The sequence below is a fragment of the Macrobrachium nipponense genome, chromosome 24, assembly GCF_015104395.2.
Source record: "Macrobrachium nipponense isolate FS-2020 chromosome 24, ASM1510439v2, whole genome shotgun sequence".
Lineage (NCBI taxonomy): Eukaryota > Metazoa > Arthropoda > Malacostraca > Decapoda > Palaemonidae > Macrobrachium > Macrobrachium nipponense.
In genome coordinates, this window is record NC_061091.1 from 74,297,620 (window position 1) to 74,317,840 (window position 20,221).

The window sequence follows — 20,221 nt, forward strand, 5'->3', positions numbered from 1 at the left end:
TGGAATGGAAGCAAAGGTTTTACGATTTGATTAAATCAGGATTGAATATAATTTTTACCATTGCTATTTTTTTACTCTGTTACTATACTATTTTTTCTATTTTGTTTAAACAACAACTCTTTTCACTTGTAATGTGAACTATTATTCATATATCATTACATATTGTCTACATTAGTGATTAGAAAATATAAGCATTGGCATCCAATGCTCGACCATTCACGACTGTTGTTACGAGACAAACAGGTTACATTGCAGTATTCCATACCATTTTCATGAAACAGCAGGTTGGGGTTAAAGAATACTTTAAGGCAACAGTACAAGGCTCCTACTGGCAACTGTCAGAAGAGAGCCTTTCCTACCAAAAATCCATATTTGCCAGTTAAGATGCAAAAGTGTTCCCGTACAAATTTGAAGGTGGTTCACACAGGTTTCTAGCTGAGTATTACAGCCTTTCATTCTGTGTAATCCTCCCTAACTTCGGTCTGGTAAGAGAACAAATAAGGGAAGAGGCCCCACGAGATCAACTGCGCTCCTGAGGGACCCCCAATCCTTGTTCTCAATATGATGGCCTCAAGGATTTTGACAGCAACTACAAAATCAGGTCAGGTCCTTCCCTTTGCTGTCAAGCCTTTTAGTCGCTTCTGCTGAAGTTCAGCCTTCAATATTCCTTAGGATGGCTGTCAAAGTTGAAGATTTCACAGACCTAGTCAGGTCCCTCCTGAAGGATGATTCTATCATGCAAGGCCTTAGAACCTTAAAAGGCTCCTTGTCATACTGTTCTATCCAGTACCACCCAATTTTTTAGCAGAGTCAAACTGTATTGTTGTGGAAGGTTTTGGTCCGTGTGGTTTTATCTTTGGGAAGTTACCAGTATGAATTCTCCCTTGAGGAAGGCTATTTAGGCTGAAATGGCATCAAACTGTCCTGCTGGGACCGAATGAAAGCTCTGCTGTGTGTGTTCCTTCCTTTACCTTACTAACTGTATTCTTTGCAGACATGAATGGGTTGTGCCCAAACAAGAGGGATGGGGTCCATTTTTTTGGTCTACCAGTGGGGGGCTTATTGGAAATCCCAAATTTCTACTATGGAACAAATATCTGCCTGAGGAATTGGCTGTCCCATATGTCCACTTCTTCTCTTACTGGGAAACAGCCCACATATCCTTCACATTGTTTATCTATTTCCTGTCCACTGTAGGTGCATGGGAGCAATTTTTTTTCTGCACATTAGTGGTGTCTTGGAATTGTAGCCACGGCCCAAACCCCACTTGAATATTACGAACTGTTCAAAGATAGCAATGCCCCAGGTCAGCTGTGTCAGACAGGGTAGACCAACCAGGTTTTGCCTTGAATTGTTGATACAAACTGTTGCTTCAGTCCTTTCCTAAATTCTATTTTTACTGACTGAAGCAGAGAAAATTGGTGCTACTGGGGTAGCACAATTTCAACTCAGGCCCAGACAGTTGAGCAGGATATTTAAGCTACACAATACCCGGAAAAAGCAGCAAGGCTGGTTGGCTCAAAGTAGGGCCAAGTATGTTTTGGGCATGGTGACAAGTGTGATGCTGTGGCCCTAAATGGCAGGAAATGGAAATGGTGGCGAGTCTTCCTGTTTAACAGGCTAAGCAGTGCCGTGCTTGAGTCCGCAGTCGACAGCTGCTGCTTTATCTCCTTTTCCTCAGAAGCAGATTGGAACAACAGTGGACCTTAGCTGGCTGAATGTCCAAAAGACACATACCCAGTGGGTGAATCTTTGGGTGAATTCTGCCAAACCAATCAAGTGGTCACCATCCCAATTAACAGTACAAACTGTATTTCACCAAATAAGAGTATTAACACTTTTCTGAAAGGGAAGACATACAAAAGCTGCATTCCTAACTTGGAAACACTGATATGGTGCACTGAAGCATATTAGCAAGAAGTCAAAACAAGAACAGCCTTAAGGGTGAACTTCACTAACCTATCCAACCTCATTGTAGGTCACCAACAACTATCCTATTCTATCCCTAAAAGAAATGAGACACATTCAGAGGACTATTTCCCCACATAAGCACAACTTTTAGGAATAATTCCTGCCTAAATTTACACAATTTCCCATTCATATCAAACCACTGAAGCACAACTTCCGACTTAATCAAAAGAAACTCAATAAACAAAACAAACATTTCCCAAATCAAGAATTACATTTTTGCCCCCACCGTACTCTGAAAATTAAGCATTAATTGGATGGAATTATGAGAAAAGTGACGACTGAATGGAGTTGTGACAGCAACAGGCATAAAGGCTAGATGGCGCACAAGATGCGCTTGAAGATGTTTTTGACACTAGGGAGTCATGCGATGGAGTGAGTGGGTGATGGATTAGTTCTACTACAAAAACAATGCATCTTATGTCTAATAGTTTTTGGAATGAAACAAGCTGATTACTCACTAAGCCACAGATTTATCCACAATTTCTTCCAGAGACCACTTATACTCAAACTGCAAATGTCACCATTGACACTTAGGAAATGCATTTTTCCAGCTTTCATATCCATCTCCTTAGTCCAGAACGGTCCTGTAAAGAAGTGACTTCCTATTAATCTTAACTTGTCGTTATGTAAACAACAAAACGTACATATTAATCTACACTTATGCAAATTCCCTTGGAATATAGTCCCTTTTCAATCCTGGGAAAAGACCTTTATTTATGAATAAATTCCTTGGTGCAAATAGAGTGTGTGCACGAACATGCAATTGTGACTCTATTTCTATCATGACCAGCTTTTAGTCTTAATGCATATTATCCTCAGAGGAAAATATTCTTTCATGTTTTGAAATTCCTGATAGCTTTCCCTTTGTCATTGTGATATCATGACAAACAAAGCAAACTTAAGTTCTTTGCTTGTTAAAATGCAAATGTGATATAGTTTTCAATCTATAAACCTTTCTGTACACAATCTATATTGCACATTTTAACTGGATGGATCCATAGATACTAATTGCATAGTTCATAAATTTTATTTTAATATCAAGCATTTTTAATATTTTTGAAGACTTTCCATAAATTTTGTGCTCGTTTTTTCCTTCCTACCTACGTACAAAAGCCAGCCAACTATTTCCACAGTCACACTTCCACTACCTTACAGGGACTGCACAAAGAACTTTTTACTTAACAAGAATAAAAATCTGGAGCGCAAGGTTCCGTTTTTAAGAAGTTGGCCAGCTATGTCAGTAGAGATAACGGAATGGATAAATATTAAAGCAGAGAGAAAGCACCCGGTTCACGGGAATGGTCCCAATACTTCATGACCATTTATTTGACCATTGCGAGGACATAATGCTCATCTAATTTCTGGGTGTTCATACTTTGTCAAAGCCTTCTTAATCCACAATTGTATAACCTAGTTCTCGTCTTTACAAGGAAAACTAAGTAAGTTTTTGCCTCTGCATGCAATCAAACGAGAGTTGACATTGATTTTATGTCCAGTCTTATCCTCCAGAATATTCTCTAATATTTTTCTAACAACTTCAAGCAATCTACTCTCCTATACTTGCATGCTGGTATTGCCTCCGCTTCTCCTATGTAATATTCATCACTGTCAAACTTGTTTCAAATTGTGCCCACAGCTGAGCATTCCTCAAATATAAATCTACATCACTCAGTATTTTCTAGCCACATAAAGCTCTTCGGTCTTTTCCCAAATCTTTTCAAACAGAAGAATATTTTTAGTAATGAAATTTTAAGTTCTTAGCTTTGTGAATCCCCCCACCTCCCACCAAAGCTTTCAACCACTTCACAACTCAAATCTTGGTTTAAATTCTAGTTTTTTCTTTTCCTCACCAAGTGTTGCATTCTGCATGCTTTCTTGTATGTTTGACAGACTTTCTTTCTACTACTCTTGAAAGTCAGATCTGACCAAATATGAGCTGCAACAACACTAGGTCATGGAGTACCCTGAAGCATACCCCTACCTAATTGCAATGAGGGGCGTCCACTACTGTGATACCATTCAAGCAAGAACAGAAGGCAGTATCCAAGCTCAAAAGACTATGATGGACAGAAAAAATAACTAATACTCCTATCAGAACAGATAATGAATAACACAAACCTTCAATGTAGAGGCTGAGTTTGTTTGTAGTGGCAAAACCTGAATCATCTTGCAGGTGAAATAAAATCAAACACTCGCTTTCATAGTAATCCCACCATGGAGTATTCCACAAACCTTCACCATCACAAATTCTCTAGCTTCTTCCAGATTGGTTCTGTAGGAGTCTATTATCTCCTGAAAATAACATGACATTCAAAATTGTGTACGGGAACGTGCTATTCCTTAAATGTGTGTGTAATTACCATGAGATAAAAAATAAACATTTCATGCTCATTTTCATTGTCAATCCACGCATCATTTGTAAATCATAACTTACTGCCTTTCTACTAACCTTATCGTTATTGATGTCGCCAAGAAGATAACTTATCTCGATAGATGTCCTCTTTTAGGGGATCATGCCATACGGGTGCCTGAACTACTTAATGCTGAATGAGGCTGTAATTCATAGTGTGTGTTTTAGTTTTCTTCCTACACAAAAAATGGAAAAGATTCTATTCATTAATGATGTGAAATTTATTCAGATATAATTAACCTTCAAAAAATGTGTAATCAGGAAACTCGGTAATTTTATTTCTTAAACGTATTTCAACCCTAAAAATCATAAAAAATTGTTTAAGAAAAGCAAATTTATTTCTCTATACAAATTCAACAGTCTATACAGGAGCTATACTTGGAGTTAGCAGCTTAGAAACACGTAGGATAAAAAAAAATAATGTTTCTACTAGCCCACAATGATAGCCTATGATTCCCATGTTGTCTACAATTAACTAACGAGTATTGTTTTTTCATACAAATCCTATGTTAAGAAAACAAATACCGATCATTTTCCATGAGCCTGACTAGTTATAAGAGAGGTGGGAACTCCTTGGGATTGAAATTTTTGCTTATTGATGCCTGTCAATGTCAAACCTAAAGGCTACCTAGGGTTCAAGTAGATGGATAGTTCTTGTTTGTTAGCACATGGTTTGAAATCTTTCCTTCAGACTTGGGCAAACAATAATGATACCTTTCCCTCTTCCACAACATACAGCTGGCAAGTAACCCAAACGAAGCTGCAGTCATACAGACAGGGTAGTTTTATACAGGCAGTAGGTTTGTTGGAAGTGGGGTTATTGTTATTATTAATTTAAAGGATTACTTTAAATCCAGCCTCTGAGCTAATAAGGCTCTCTCAGGCTGGTTGGAAAGTTATTATCTGATAGATCTCTCTGGTAAATAGACAAAAAATGCTGACCGTCCTCCAAGAATGGAGATCCAGAATGTCACCTTATAACTAGGATGTTGAAATGGCTTGAATCTAAGGGAGCCCCCTAGACTTTAGCCTCGTCAACTGAGGCTTGGGAGAGTAAAACACACCTCTGGAATCACCTTTCCATCTGACTTAAAGTCTTTATTGCGATAAACAATATGCACTTAATTTGTTTTTTGGAGAGATTTTTTTGGTCCTCCCTTCGGGTATGTTCTTAACAGTGCCTAACTAGTTAGATGGGCAATATCTTGCTTCTCTTTCCTTTATGGACACCTGGTGTTGAGGGAAGTTGTAACAATCTTGGCTGTGAACCTGGGAATATAAGAGACCTATGTTCTTCCAGCCACAGTATGTAAAGATCTTGCTTGGACAGTAATGGATACAATCCTTCTTACTGATACAGGGAGAGCAGAAACGCGCAGACCTTTTTGGGTGATGTTGGTAAGGATGACTGTATATAAGGGTCAAATGCTTAGGCTTGAATAACACCTCTGGACAAGATTTTGCATCCTAGCATGGAGGTCCAGGGTTTTGGAGATAATTCCTCTCTCAGAGCCTGAGATCTGACATCATCACAATTTCTCAAGTAACTTGAAAATGGACTACCCAAATCTGCTTTTACCTCAAAATATTAAGAGACGCGTATGTGCTAAATCTGGCATTGTGATCCATTGAGGAGTATTTCTCCTTCACTTGACAGTCTCTCTTAAAATGCTACAGACAATTAATGGGCCTCATGTAACTGATGGAGTATGAATACTATGTATACTTTTAATTTTTAACATGTCCCTCATGTAAATTGATGGGATAATGTATAACGAAAACCGAAACAATAATTCCCATAAGATAATGTTAATACAATTATGTTTCCAGACCCCCCCAAATATTAAACAAATGATATTATTTCATACACTTTGTTTATAGCAGGATTCAGTTTAACTGATTTTCAATCCCAAATGAAGTGACCTGAACAAAATTCACGCCAACTGATAACTGCAAATTAAGTGATCATGCCTGAAGAAGATGCAAAATGTTTTGTTATGTCTCAAGGTGCAACAATAATAATGAAGTGCTATGTCACACCTACAACTTTGTTTTCTAGCATCTAGAGCAACCACGGTATGTTTTCTAAAACATATTGTACAAGCAAGGCTTGTTCAGTAATGATTTGGTGTTACCATGTGCTTAAGTTTCTAAAAACTTGAAAGTTGTACATTAGATTTCTTTCAAAAACCAATAGCTTGTTCTCCATCAAATTTTAAGAGATAAGTTCTATAACCTCTCGCAAAGACTCTGCAAAGAGAAATACCTCTTGGGCCAAACTTGTAAACAACTCTTTGAATATGTGAAGGCATCCTTTTCCCAATGGAGTTTCTCAAGCCATCCCCATCGAGCACTCACTGATCCCTAAGACATGCGCAGATGGCCACAAATGGAAGATAATTGTCAAGAGGAAATTTACCAACACTTGTGAGGAACCTCTACAAACCATGTAAGCCTCAGAAATATCTTAGTCCTATACGACCAGTTTCTTCTAAACTATCGCAAATAAGTGCCCATGTTCACCAATGCAGATACACAAATAAATATAAAAAATAAAGAATAAACAATGCAATTTCACAGAAAACAACAAGATAAATATATAAAAACTCTGGCTTACTGAATTCTAACAATAGAGAATAAAACATACAAAAAATCTGGCTTACGATATTCTAACAAGAAAATAAACTCTATATAAAAAAATCTGGCTTACTGATATTCTAAACAATAAATAAATATTAACAAATCTGGCTTACTGATATGCTATAGAAATTTCTTATTCATATCAAGTAGTTTTACCAAATCACTGAGCTGACTTTCAGCTCTCATAGCCTGACCTGAAGATTAGAATAACATACCAGGTCCTAAGTATAAGAGAATACAACCAGATGAAACTAATACTATGGCAGCCTATAAACGTTTATAGTCTAAACATTAGCAAATTTTTAGAGTTATTATATTTATGGCATCAGTAAACTGTTTTTGCAAATGAAGGACCAAATTTGAGCTGGAAAAATCCAAAGATGAACAATCATTGGAGATTGGCTGAATACCTGAACTAAGCACCTCCTGATGACAACAGATGGAACCAACAATGATGGTGATATATACTTTTCCTCCAGACAGTAAACAAAACAAGCATGCATTGACAGTGAAAATTAAGATTGTATTTTTTATTTCATATGTTGTACAAACTTTATTATTTACAGAAAGAACTTAATAGGCTTTTACTGAAAACTACAACTGAACACTTGCAGTACTGGGTACTGGAGCTAGGGCATTCATAAAAAAACCTTCACCATAACCGAAAAGACCGAAAAAAGAAAGAGAGAAATAAAACTTCCTAATTATATGAAGCAAAATGGAGTAAACGACGTACATATTCACACATACGGAACTGCCTGGGTTCCCGCGGACAGCTAGGAGGCCATAGACACCTTGATGTTGGCCCCCAAAAGTGATCATTCTTCATAGGTGGGTTGGGCAACGTTCAGCCACTGCACGCCTAAGTGAAGCCCCGAAGCCATGTTTCTTAAAAATTATTGGGTTCACGAAAATACTTTTAATTAAAGACCTAACCAGTACCCCTTTGCTTGCAAAATCCTTCACTTCAGCAAAAACAAAATTAGCCCAAGACCCCACATTTCACATTTGAACATAGTTTACCCACAGTAAAAACGTAAAATTTTGGCAGTATTCTTAGTCCGTGAAGTAAACAGCTTTTTAAGTAATTCTTCTTCCTGTTTCTGTTTTCCAGAGTCTGACAATTGCTCATCTTTCAAAATTAAATAGAAGAATAAAGGTAAAATATTTCCTTCTTGTTACATTTCTCATTTCTAAAAAAAATTCCTCTTACACAATGCACACTGAGGTACTGAAATATGAAATCTTAAACACTGAATGCGAGCTTGCTAATTTTTTACAGATATCCATAATTATTAACTGCTAGGTCCTCAAAAACAATCATTAGTTTGTAAATTGAAAATGGCCCATTATACCCTAGGGCCTGGTGGGGAATACACTTCATGGTCACTCAGAAATGTTTTAAGAATTAATGATGAAAGATCCATACATACAAGAAAGCATCGTATTAGTATTACACAGATTACCTTAGGAATGTAAACTTTTCAAATGACTGTAAAATGAAATCAAAGATCAATGAACTATTTCATCAAAAGAAAATTGGTATAAAACAGAAGTGCAAAGAAACTCCAGTTAAATGAACAGATTATCATACAAACAATATCTCCCTGAAAAAGAATAAAAAGTAACTTGTCATCCTGATGGGTCTTTGATTCTGTCTTTCCTGTGGCTTGTATTCACAATCTCAAGCTTTCCTTCTCAAAGTTATCACCCAGAAGGCATAAAAATTACTAATATTGAGTTCAGGACTGTGTAAATTTTCATGTTAGTAGCAGGCAGTCTCCACTTACAAGCGGGGGTTTCGTTCCAGCGTGAGCTGTAATTGGTGCTAGTAATTAATAGCCCTGTAAGCGCCGTAATAGTGCAACTTGATTACAGCAGCCAATAAGATACCTATTTCTTGTTGTGAGCATTGTGAAAGGTGCCTTAACTAGATCCTATTCTTGAATAAATGTATTTGAAAAAGTGCTGTAAGATCAGAGACTGTATTGTCATTGGCCGGCAAACTCAGGGATGGGGTATAATTGAGGGGCCCCGGTTAGATATACATTTCAATGTCATAAATAAAACAATTATACGTTACTCTGAACAGACGAAAAATTCAATGAATCAGTGGAACTTCCCAACACATGAATTTCAGATCTATATATAACTCATTCAACCAGCAAAACATTTTAGATTTATGAAGCAAGTTCAGGACAACGCTCCGCAACTGGCTATGGCAAGTGGAAAATCAATTTTCCCGAATAAAAAGAAAATGCTGAAAATTTTCAAAAACAGTAAAAATGTCCCATACCAGTCCATTACAAAAACTTACCTTATATTAAAGAAAATATATAAAGCAGAGCATGTAGAACAATTGTTGAACTTTATCAGCCAATAAAATGATAATCAATCAATTACCTGAAAAACATAGTATTGCTGAGCGGTAAAAGTACGGGCTTTTTGGGGTAAACTTAAACCACTGTGGCTAACTCACATTCACAGGTTTTGTTGAAGGATACGTATTCTCTTTTCGCTGATTTTACACTTCTAGACAAACTTTTTTTTTTTTTTTTTTGTCAAGACTACATTTGATACCCACATATTAAACTTCTTCATTTTCTAACCAAAAATTACTAAGTTTAAAACTGGACTGAAAATTTGAGTGAAAAATTTACTAATGACACTACATGCTTTTGTATTTTATTCAATTTTCATTTTAAAGTTTTTTTTTTAACATACCGTGTTGATTTTTTTGGATTTTTTTTTCTATATAGATTTTTGGCATTATGCCAAGCCCTGGAGCAACGAAGGCCATCGCTACTACTAATCAACCCAGAAACAATGCTGCCTTATAAGGACTTAACAAAACTGCTCCTTGGGAGAAGCCATCCCATGATAGCCATCCTGCAGCTGAGGATCACTGGCCATTCTGCAAACCGTTTCAACTTGCCCATTCACATTTTCAAAGTATCCATGTTCTTCATCCTGAAAAGCAAATACATAAATCAAAGTCTTTAACATCGGATGATGTCTAGTTTGGATAAACATTTCTAAGAATCCGCTTAATGTGTGAAAGTATTATTCCTTACATGAAGCATACAGTGCAGTATATCTAAATAGACCATGAATTAAAATACTATCCTTTACATGAGCATGCATTGCAGCTATCTAAAAAATAGACAATGATAAAAAATACATTGCTGTTCTGTAAGAACAACTGATGATATAACAATTAGTTATACTTTCATCAAATGGTGTTCTCCAGTAGTGTTCTTTGGCATCAAATAACAAACCTATTGATCATGCAGATGATGCTACTCTCTTTGCATTGACCTTTTTTCCATATTTGTTTTGTTTGTATGTATGGTATTTTACCTTTGTTATGATTTGTGGTTGCTGAATCTCTTAGAAAATAGGTCATCTCTACACACTTTTATCCCCTAGACTCACTACGGAGGAATATGAAGTCCATTTGACAAAATCTGTGTGAGAGAGGTATAATCGGCTGTATGGATAGTATAATGACTGAATTGGTTGTTGTGGGTTCTGGTCTGTCTGCTGTGCTGCAGAGATATAGTTCTTGTTTTTTTGAGTGAGTCTTCAGTTCCCTTTGGTGGAGAGCTGGTGACAAGTAGTGCTGACAGCAGTTATTGGAGGCATTGAATGCGTTAAGTAGTTGTGTGTTGTTGATTTGTTGTTGGTTATTATCAAGTTTTGATGTTAATTGATTTATAGTTTGTATTGTTGGATTTGTGCTTTTGAGTTTCTGAGGTTGTATGTTATTTGTTGTGGTTGAAGGGTGGTTGTTTTTAGCTGGGGGCTTTGTATTTCTTGAGGTTGTTAGTGAGGTGTTTGTGTTGCCTTTAATTGTGTTGTTGTGTTTTGTGCTGTGTGTTGTTTTGTGGCAGTGGTCTTTTGTTGTGTTTTGTGTTTTGTTGTTATATTGAGTTTTTGTGTTGTTGTTTAATATTTCTGTGACCCACCAGCGGACAGCACCGGATAGCCCTGAGTACCGTGATTGGATTGTAAGTACATGTGTTTTGTGTTTTTTTTGTTTGTTTGTTGGGGGGGGTCATTGTCTGCTGTATTCGAAGTGTTAAAGTAGAAAGTGTGACTGGGTGAGCTGGGCAGCTGACTGATTAGGTATATGTTGGGGGATTCTGCAGCGTGTTTTTGAGCTTATGATCCGCACAACACTCTTCATAATACTACATGAAATTGTAACAACTATGGTACAGAATCACAAAAGCTAAAAGATGTTTCTTCAGCACTGGTTACTCTGAAAATATTGATACTTATTGACACTTACTTATTCATATTCTCAATGTGGACAAAGGTGATAACAGCACCTAAGCTATGTGGCTATGGCATTTCACATACATTCTAAATACTAATGTATACCATGGAACTGCGTAGTCTGAAATCTAAACATTCAGCGGAACAAACAAGATTTTTGTTGTGTACATAGGCTATAACTTTTACAAAGCTTATTCATTACTATTCTCTACAAAAGTAAAATGTTACTGAATACTAGAACAGTACTCTTACAATATCTTTTTATATATTTTCTACAATTTTATTTAAATAGCAAGATAATGATAAATTGGTTACAAGCTAAATGCTGATATGCTAATGCATACATGGTAGGTTGACAATAGATTTTGGACACTGAAACTACTGAATGATGAGGATGTGTGTGTGCTTGTATGTGCCGCATAACTCTTAAACACCTTGAGCAATTTCAACAAACGTGTTATACATAGACCTACAACCCAGAAATCAGCACTGTAGAGGGTAAGACATCACTAGGTGCTAAGGTACCAAAGAAGGGTGAAGGTTGGGAAGGGGAGGGCTTCCCTGAGATAAGTTGGCTCTGCCCACAGCTTGGTAACTAATCAAACTTAAGGAATTTATCATACCAATTTGGTGTACATACGACCATACTGTATGGAAAAAAAAAGAATACTGTGGTGGCAAGACATCATGCCCCAAGGGGTGGGGTTGAGAAGAGAGAGAGAGAGAGAGAGAGAGAGAGAGAGATAGAGAATCAGTTTTCAGTCAATTATCCCTGGGCAGTGCCAGGTTGGTCAGCTAGTACTGGAATAAAAGCATAAACATTACATTATGAAATAGACATATTAGTACTGAATGCAAATTTTTAAAATAATTAGTTTTTTCTGGGTAATGCCAATTTCCTACTTTTCATATTTGGATTACCGTCTATGCAGTGGGAGAGGATACCTCCACACATGAAAACAGAAGTTTGTACCCTGTAGGAGCAAACTTTGACCCAACACTTCATCTGAATTTCTAATCAGCTGACATACCTCTGGGCTAAAACACTACTAACTCTGTGGTATCTCTCATCTTTTCATCCCTACCACGCAGTTTAAAATTTAAATATATTGTGATAAATATGCACACTTTGTTAGACTATACGAAATAGGCACACAAGAATCTGACTACTTACCTGATTATAAGAAAGCTTAAACACGTCACTTAAGACATTCCGTTTTGATGGCTGCTGCTTTATCTTAATTTGCTTAACATCCGCTCTCCAAACACGTATACCGCTTAACCTTAACACATTACATGACTGTCTGTCTAACTATGTACAATCAATAAATAAAAATACCAAGGACTAATATTCAACATATTTATAACTATAATGTAGTAAATAACATAGAAATTGTATAGTTCCAACTTATGCAAATAAACAAAAATAAAAATACCAAGAACTAATACAAATATAACTCATAACATATTAACATAAGAAAATCAAAGTACACACACAATAACTTACAGCACACTATATTTCACCAATCTAAGGGATGCACATAGATGGCCGGTATCTGTCTTCAACCATTCTTTGATACGTCCCATACTGACGGGGAAGCAAACAAGGTATCTCCTGTAAAAAAATTGACAAAAGATAAAAGATACTACTATATATAAAAAAAGCAATAATATAAATTATTTTTATCACTTACAATCGAATAGATAAAAATTAAGGTCATATTTTACACTAGTTGTTTTGGATATGTCCTGAAAACTTAGATTTAGTTTTAACACATTCAACTTCTCCTATCTTATTATTTAACAATTGACATGCTATTCTAAGTCCCCTGAAATAGTGTCAGTTCACCTATCTTTTGCTTGTCAAACAGAAGGTAATCCAACCAAGGATGTGCCAAATTCTCAAGTGCTTGTCAACCTCTGACTTGGCTTTTCATAAACCTACCATGGCACTGTCAACTCTATTCACTTTTAGTATTTATACTTTGCAGCAAATGCTATTCCAGCACTTATTACTGTAGCAATTCCTCATTTGTTCATATATAAATCACTTATTCCTACCTCTTTTTCACTTAATAAACGCATGAAGTCATAAAAAGGGAATTCTTCACTTACACTTAGCAGATACTGATCGATCAGGTATAGTCTTTTGATCACCAGCTGAGGAAAACCAGCTGAGGAAAGTGTGGCTGTTTAAGAGTAATTGGTGTATTGTTCACCCAGACACTTCCATTGCTTTTTAGTGTTTAAATCTCTTCCACTTCATATTTGCATCATTCAAAATTCTATCATCAAGTTTTCCTTATAACTGGCTAAAATCAAGGCCAATGCCAAGTCCACATTTGAGACAGAGTACATGTCCAGACTTTGGTCAGTAGACGGAAGCCATCAAGGCAAATTAATGCCCAAATGATGAATAACTTCTCACACAATGCTCTGCCTTATATGGTGTCATGTTTGGGTGGGTGGGTGGGTGGGTGGGTGGGTGGGGGGTGGGGGGGGGGATAATCCAAGTGGATTAAACCCCCCAAACCTGGTCAGGGTATGTCACCCTGTATGGTCACTTAAGGATGGATCCAAACAGTTGGGACCTACGAGGTCATTCAACACTGAAAGGGAAAACTGAGAGTAAAAGGTTTGAAAGGTGTAACATGAGGAAAACCTCAAAGCAGTTTTACTGTTAAACAATTGTCAGTAGAGGGCAGAGATAAGTCAGATCGAATAAAAGAGAATACACCTTTCAGACCTTTTTACTCTCCGTTTCCCCTTCAGCGCTAATGACCCGTAGGACTGATTGACCGACATACTATAGATTTTAGGCATACATGCAAACACTGGGCAACTAAGGCCATTCAGCGCTGAAACGGAAATTGACAGTGAATACGTCTAAGAGGTGTAACAGGAGGAAAACCTTACAATGGAAAGTAAGAGGGACGATAGAGAATATGAACAGAGGTACAGTAAAGAGCAGTGAAAGTAGTTGCAGCTATGGGCCGAAAGGACACTGCAAAGAACCTTAAGTAACGCCTATACTGAACCTCACGAGGTGCACTGACGGCACTAACCCCTACGGATGGTGACCTTGAGTGTCTACAGTTTAGTTGGCCAAGATTATCGCACGTCTGTTTTGGCACGATTTTTGAAAACTTGCAGTAATAGATTATAGAAAAGCCTAAACCAAACAAACCAACCTAACCTGATTTAGGGCGCTTGCCCTAAACTGGCCGCCTGGGCCCCCCCCAGTATAATAACAATGATAGTGACCTAACCAAACGAACCAACCATAAACCTGACTTAGGGAGCATAGCCCTGACCTGGACCCCCCCAGTATAGTAACAATGATTATGACCTAACCAAACAAACCAACCTAACCTGACTTAGGGCACGTGCCCTGACTCTGGCAGGACCCCCTAGTATGATAACAAAGGTTGTGACCTAACCAAATAAACCACACTAACCTGACTTAGGGCACAAAATTGTCTTCCTCTTTCACGAGGATCATTGTTTCCTCTTTGCGGTGTTCATATTGACCCACTAAAATCGCCTAAAGGCCACATTTAAAAAGGAACGAACGTAACACGTCAATATCGTCACAGAACTTGATCAAGTTCAAAAACGTAACCGGGTTAGCAGCGGCAAAAGCAATGTGAGACGGACGGGATGAGGAGTATACAGTGACGCCATTTGACGGTTTGTATGGTCGCGTCTCGCAGGTCTGGTATGTCTTCCAGGTGGAAGGGACTACTTACCTTGGTGGAGGGATTATGGGCCACGCAAAAGGTGTTGCCCGGCCTGGCCAACTAAACTGTAAACTACCCGTGACCTCGTAGGTCCCAGCGCTTGGGCATCCTCCCACGGTGACTGCATCTTACTACTAGGGGGAAACACCGCAGTCGAGCCATCATCATTGCGCTGGCCAGCCTTATTCACTCAATATTTAATTGGTGAAACAAGAATACAATTACATCTTAAAGCATACCATTCAAAAGAGTGAACTTTCATCAACATAATGTGATATATGAAAGCCCCATACGAACTAAAATAAGCATGTGAGCTCTTCGTAAAATATGTTTTCAAGGCAGTTTTGTTTTTTGAAATCCAATATGGCGGCAACTGTGTGAGATGTCGTTCATAACCCACAGCCAAGTCACCATCTTTCCCAGCCTTCCCAGCACTCATTTGAACAATGTTAGCATATATGTGTACTTTAATTGATCTTACTCAAGATTACAGTTGTAATCAGCACAATAAAACAACATTTTGTTGCCTATATTAGTGGAGGTATGAAACTTCTTATTCCCGGGGTCATGGTTTGAACTGAAATTCATTTTTACCTTGTAATCGGTGGTTTTATCCTCACTGCCATCACGACAAACTCCACAGTGCTTATTTGATTGTAATTATACACATTTTGGTCTTAATTCACTCCAAATTGCACTTGAACCACATTGCGGTACCTGGTTCCTAAGCGCTCACTCCACAACAGAGTTACAGGCAGCACAAGAGTACACGATTTAAGAGGGGCTAAGTTTTTATTCCCTTAATTGTTTACTTTACTCATTATTTAGTTTAGCTTTACTTTGTTACTTCAAAATGTTTAATTCATGTCTATTATCACTTTTTTGCAACCAAATTAACCCCCGACCCCGAAAACAGTTATTTCTGAAGTACATACGAGCAAACGATTGGCAAAATGACTCATCGTTGCCAATGTAGTGAAGCTTCACACATACAGCGATGCATTGACAAACTCTTTCCATGAATTCTAGTTGTCATAGTACTATTGCAATAATGATAAAATTGCTCTAATGTATATATACAACAAATAGATACGCTAATTTACTTATTTCCCCGGTTTTGTGTAAGTCTTGTACCCAGTTTGGAGGTTTAAACACACATACCAATTTGCAACACTGATAAACAATTGAAGAGCGCGAAGAACGCCTTAGGTACCGTTCACAAGCAAAACTGTTGATATTTGAGTCAAGAATTTAGTTACTTTTTCAACAAAGAATATTTTCAAATTAGTAATATCATGAATATGTAAAGATATTTATGCAATTCATGACCTTATACTGCCGTTTAACTATTTATCTAAATAATTATCTAGTGAACGCCGCTTCTTCTTCTTCTACCAAAAATCGTACTTTCCTTAAAAAGGTACAGGTTGGAAGTCGTCGTTTACGAATGTTGTGATGAAGTGCCCCAGCGTCTATGGGTACAAGTGGTGTGCGGATTTAGCACGGGAAATGGGAACTTTATTGACACAAGTGACTCCGCAAACATAGAGATGGCGTCAATCTTCAAAATATTCATAGCTGGTAAGTAAAAATTTCGAAAGCGTCACGGAGGTAGTGTGCACTACGTAGGGCCTGACTTTCCATTACCCCTGTTTAATCTTAAAATACTTACTTCAAAAGGAGAGTAGAGGTCTCAAGCTCCTCCTCTCACACCACCAACAACTCATGAACTGATGACCATCTCCGGTGTCAGGACGTGTTAAAGTACTTTTTCGGAGGGTGGCTTCAAAACGCGGTAGAAAGTCGCTTGGCTAGTTCAGTCGGTCGTTTCCCCTGCCTACTGACTGCTGGAAGACATAACCTAACCTAGTTTGGGGGTTTTAGCCCCCTTGGATTTCCCAACTGGGAGGAGCATGTTCCTCAGACGAAACAGAACTAGGCCTTAACCTGACCCAGGGGCCCGTGCCTTGACAAGGGACCCCTCTCCTCAGGGAAGGAGAGAGGGGCTTTTGCCTACCTGACGGCCCGGCAAACATACTGAACATTAAAATACAATCGAATAAGCTTCCGTTCGGAGGTAGGGTTACAAACTAACCACATTATAGGCTAGTACCTATCTGTAAATGGCGTAAACAACAAAAAGCGGGGCATTACTAGTATACCCATTCCATGCCATATCACGAGCGGCGTCGGGGTCGTCGTATTCTTCTGCCCTTGACAGCAGCTGAACAGCAGCAAAACAGTAGCAGCAGCTGTCCACTTCATTGTTCTTGGAAAATGAAAGCAAGTCCGCAATGCAACACAAATTAAAACACAAAACGAGCGATCACATGACAACGAACCGAAACAAACAACGTGACGGGAAGTCTTCTTGTCGTGACGTCACCATTGTTTTGATGACAGAGTTGCCAAGGCATTATTTTTTTTAGTAAAATATTTACCGTGATTAAATTACAAAGTTACGATATTTTATGCTTAACAATTACGTAGAATTCATAGGTAATATAGTTGTGGAAATTAAGCAGGTTTATTTCCTAAGAATTCATTATAATTAGAGACAGGAAATCAAGACGAGTCATTTCTGTCACTTTCTTCTATTTTTCCCTTTTATACGTCGCATTATGTATGACTGTTTTTTAATTATTTTACATGTTCCTTTCGTCGTATGGCAACCGTTACTATTACACCCTGTTTTATAAACGCGGGTGTTGTAATTATTTTCATTTTCTCTTGTTACATTGTTACGTATTAGTAATACAGTTTTTTTTCCTCCACACAATTTTCTGATGGTGCTCTATTTTATTAAATCTCTTCCTATCCTGCAATGGCATTCAATTTAATTCTGCCGCATATAACAAGAGTTTGGACCATTATGGAACACAAACTGTGTATATTCTAGATCCTTGCTTTCTCCCGTTATATACTATTCTTTTAATTGGTAATGGTCTTTAGTTCATGGCGATGTTTTTAATTTTTTTTAAAATCACTTTTGAGAAGCTTACTCAGATACCTCTCTACCAGTGGTATAAAAAAATGAAATACAGTCTGCCGAAGTATTTGGAGAATTAGTATCCTCTTGGGGGAAATTTGTATTTCTTTACTAAGCGTCTTTCGAGTATTGATGGCTGGTTTGGTCTTGACCGTCATTTTAAATTTCTACTTACATATCTTAGAATTGATCTCCTGTGCAATCATTTGATTAGGTAGCTCACTGTGTATATATAATTTGCAGTCAGACCTACAAAGATGACGCGATCCACCATATAGTGCTGGATGTGCAGGTAATTTCAAGTTTTTTTTTCTTCTTCTTTTTCGTGAAGTGTAACGTAACAAAATTTTCCCAAAGTTTTGTTCCATTTGTGACCAAATCATGAAATGATCTTCCAATCAATAGAGTTGAGATGTCGGGACTCCAGAGATAATGAATTTTATTAAGCATGGCAAACATTTTTTTTCAGGCATAATTTAGGCTATATTCGTTACTTCTTCATTTCTTTTCTCTACTGATATTTTCCAACTAAGGTTGCAGCTTAGCTAATTAATAATAATAATAATAATAATAATAATAATAATAATAAATAATAATAATAATAATAATAATAATATAATAATAATAATAAACAAGCTTTGAGCCTGGTTCGACTCGTATGCAACTTTTCTGACCAAACTCCTCCCTCCTTCCAAACAACTCCATGCATCTTGCAACACTTGGAATGCTGACAGATGGCTCAGCAAACTCAGCGACTCTTCATCCTTACCTGGGTATTCTATGTTGAGGCTTTGCCATTGCACCAGTGCTGTGCAAGGCAAAGGACCTCTGTGACACTCCACCAACCATGACATTGATGTGCTTAATCTCCAGAAATCCAAACTCCTTTGACTATATAGGGCAAAGACGACGTTCAGATGTCTCTTCGATCCCAAAACCTATCACTGATAAAACTTTTTATTTTATTTTATTATTTTTTTTTAGATATATAAAAGCTTCATTATGAAGCAACCCAATCCATTTTATAGACACTCAGCTTCATCTCCAAGGCATCACAATGATTTGAATGTTTAAATTTAACCAATCCTACAGTTTTCAGCTTACACTAGTCATGACCAAGACGCTGATTAGGAGTGCACTTTGGCACAACGGGATACGGAAGGCCTGTAAAATGAAGCTGATAAGAGCTTGGCTATCAGAAAGTCAATGTCATCTAATCTTTTACGAATGTAAAGAAGAGTGTCGCCAATCACCAAAAAAAAAAAAAAAAAAAAAAAAAAAAAAATCTTCTAGACTAACTCAAAATACGTGGCAACTTCTTTGGTTCTCTACATTAAATCTTGTGCACAGAAAATGAGTCGTTACTAAAATACATCACATACCTTTTTGGTTACATTAAAATCTTCGGCTCTTTAGGCCAATTTAAAATATTTCATGTGAATTAATACATTTCTGTATAGTTGTTCCCAAAGTATATTTACTTTAGCCATACCAATGACTTGAAGTCTCCACTATACATATCAAGGATCTACAAATTATCATGAGCAGTGCACTGTGGGGAAACTATACTCTGTTTTTTTCCATCTGTCCATCCGCCTGTGGTGGTGGCACATGGCAACACTGCGTCCCGTGCTTAAATAGTTACGTTATGTCTAAATTTTAGGTAAATAAAAGGATATCTGAGTGTACATTTCCAACTGAAAAGTGTTTTAATAATTAACTGTATGCGAATTACACCGTTAATATTCAAAATTGGATATTATATAAAGCCCGGGACGCAGTTGCCATGCACAAACACCATAGGCGGATGGACAGATGGGAACAAAACAGAGTATAATTTCCGTGTACTCTACCATCTCAAACTATAAACAGCAGTACACATTTTTTAGTTTATCTGCTGTTTACCCTTCCTTCAATGACTTTGTCCTCATTCCACATAGCTGCTTAAATTTTTTAACTTTACCTTAATATTCACCTTTAAAAAAACCACTCCTACTTTAATATTCATCTTAAAAAAAAGCATTCAGGATTTCCATCTGATTAATTCTACGACTGCTGTATTTCACCTTGGCTGTTTCACAAAGAATGAAAAAGGTTCTCAATTTAATCAACATCTGGTTTGTTGCCTCATTTGTTAAAATGAGGCAGTTTTCAGTCTTCATTTTTCCAATGCAAATATTAAATGGAATT

The 20,221-nt window shown here is 37.3% G+C and overlaps 1 protein-coding gene across 1 annotated transcript in view; it reads right to left on the reverse strand.

Annotated features, from left to right (window-relative positions):
• LOC135205793 (palmitoyl-protein thioesterase 1-like) overlaps positions 1-17,424 on the reverse strand; it is a 122,748-nt gene extending 105,324 nt beyond the window's left edge. The window contains exon 1 of the mRNA XM_064236945.1: positions 17,205-17,424. Within this exon, the coding sequence (XP_064093015.1) occupies positions 17,205-17,307 (103 nt within the window). The 5' untranslated portion in view covers positions 17,308-17,424. The remainder of the gene's footprint in view (positions 1-17,204) is intronic.
• Positions 17,425-20,221: the final 2,797 nt, after the last annotated feature.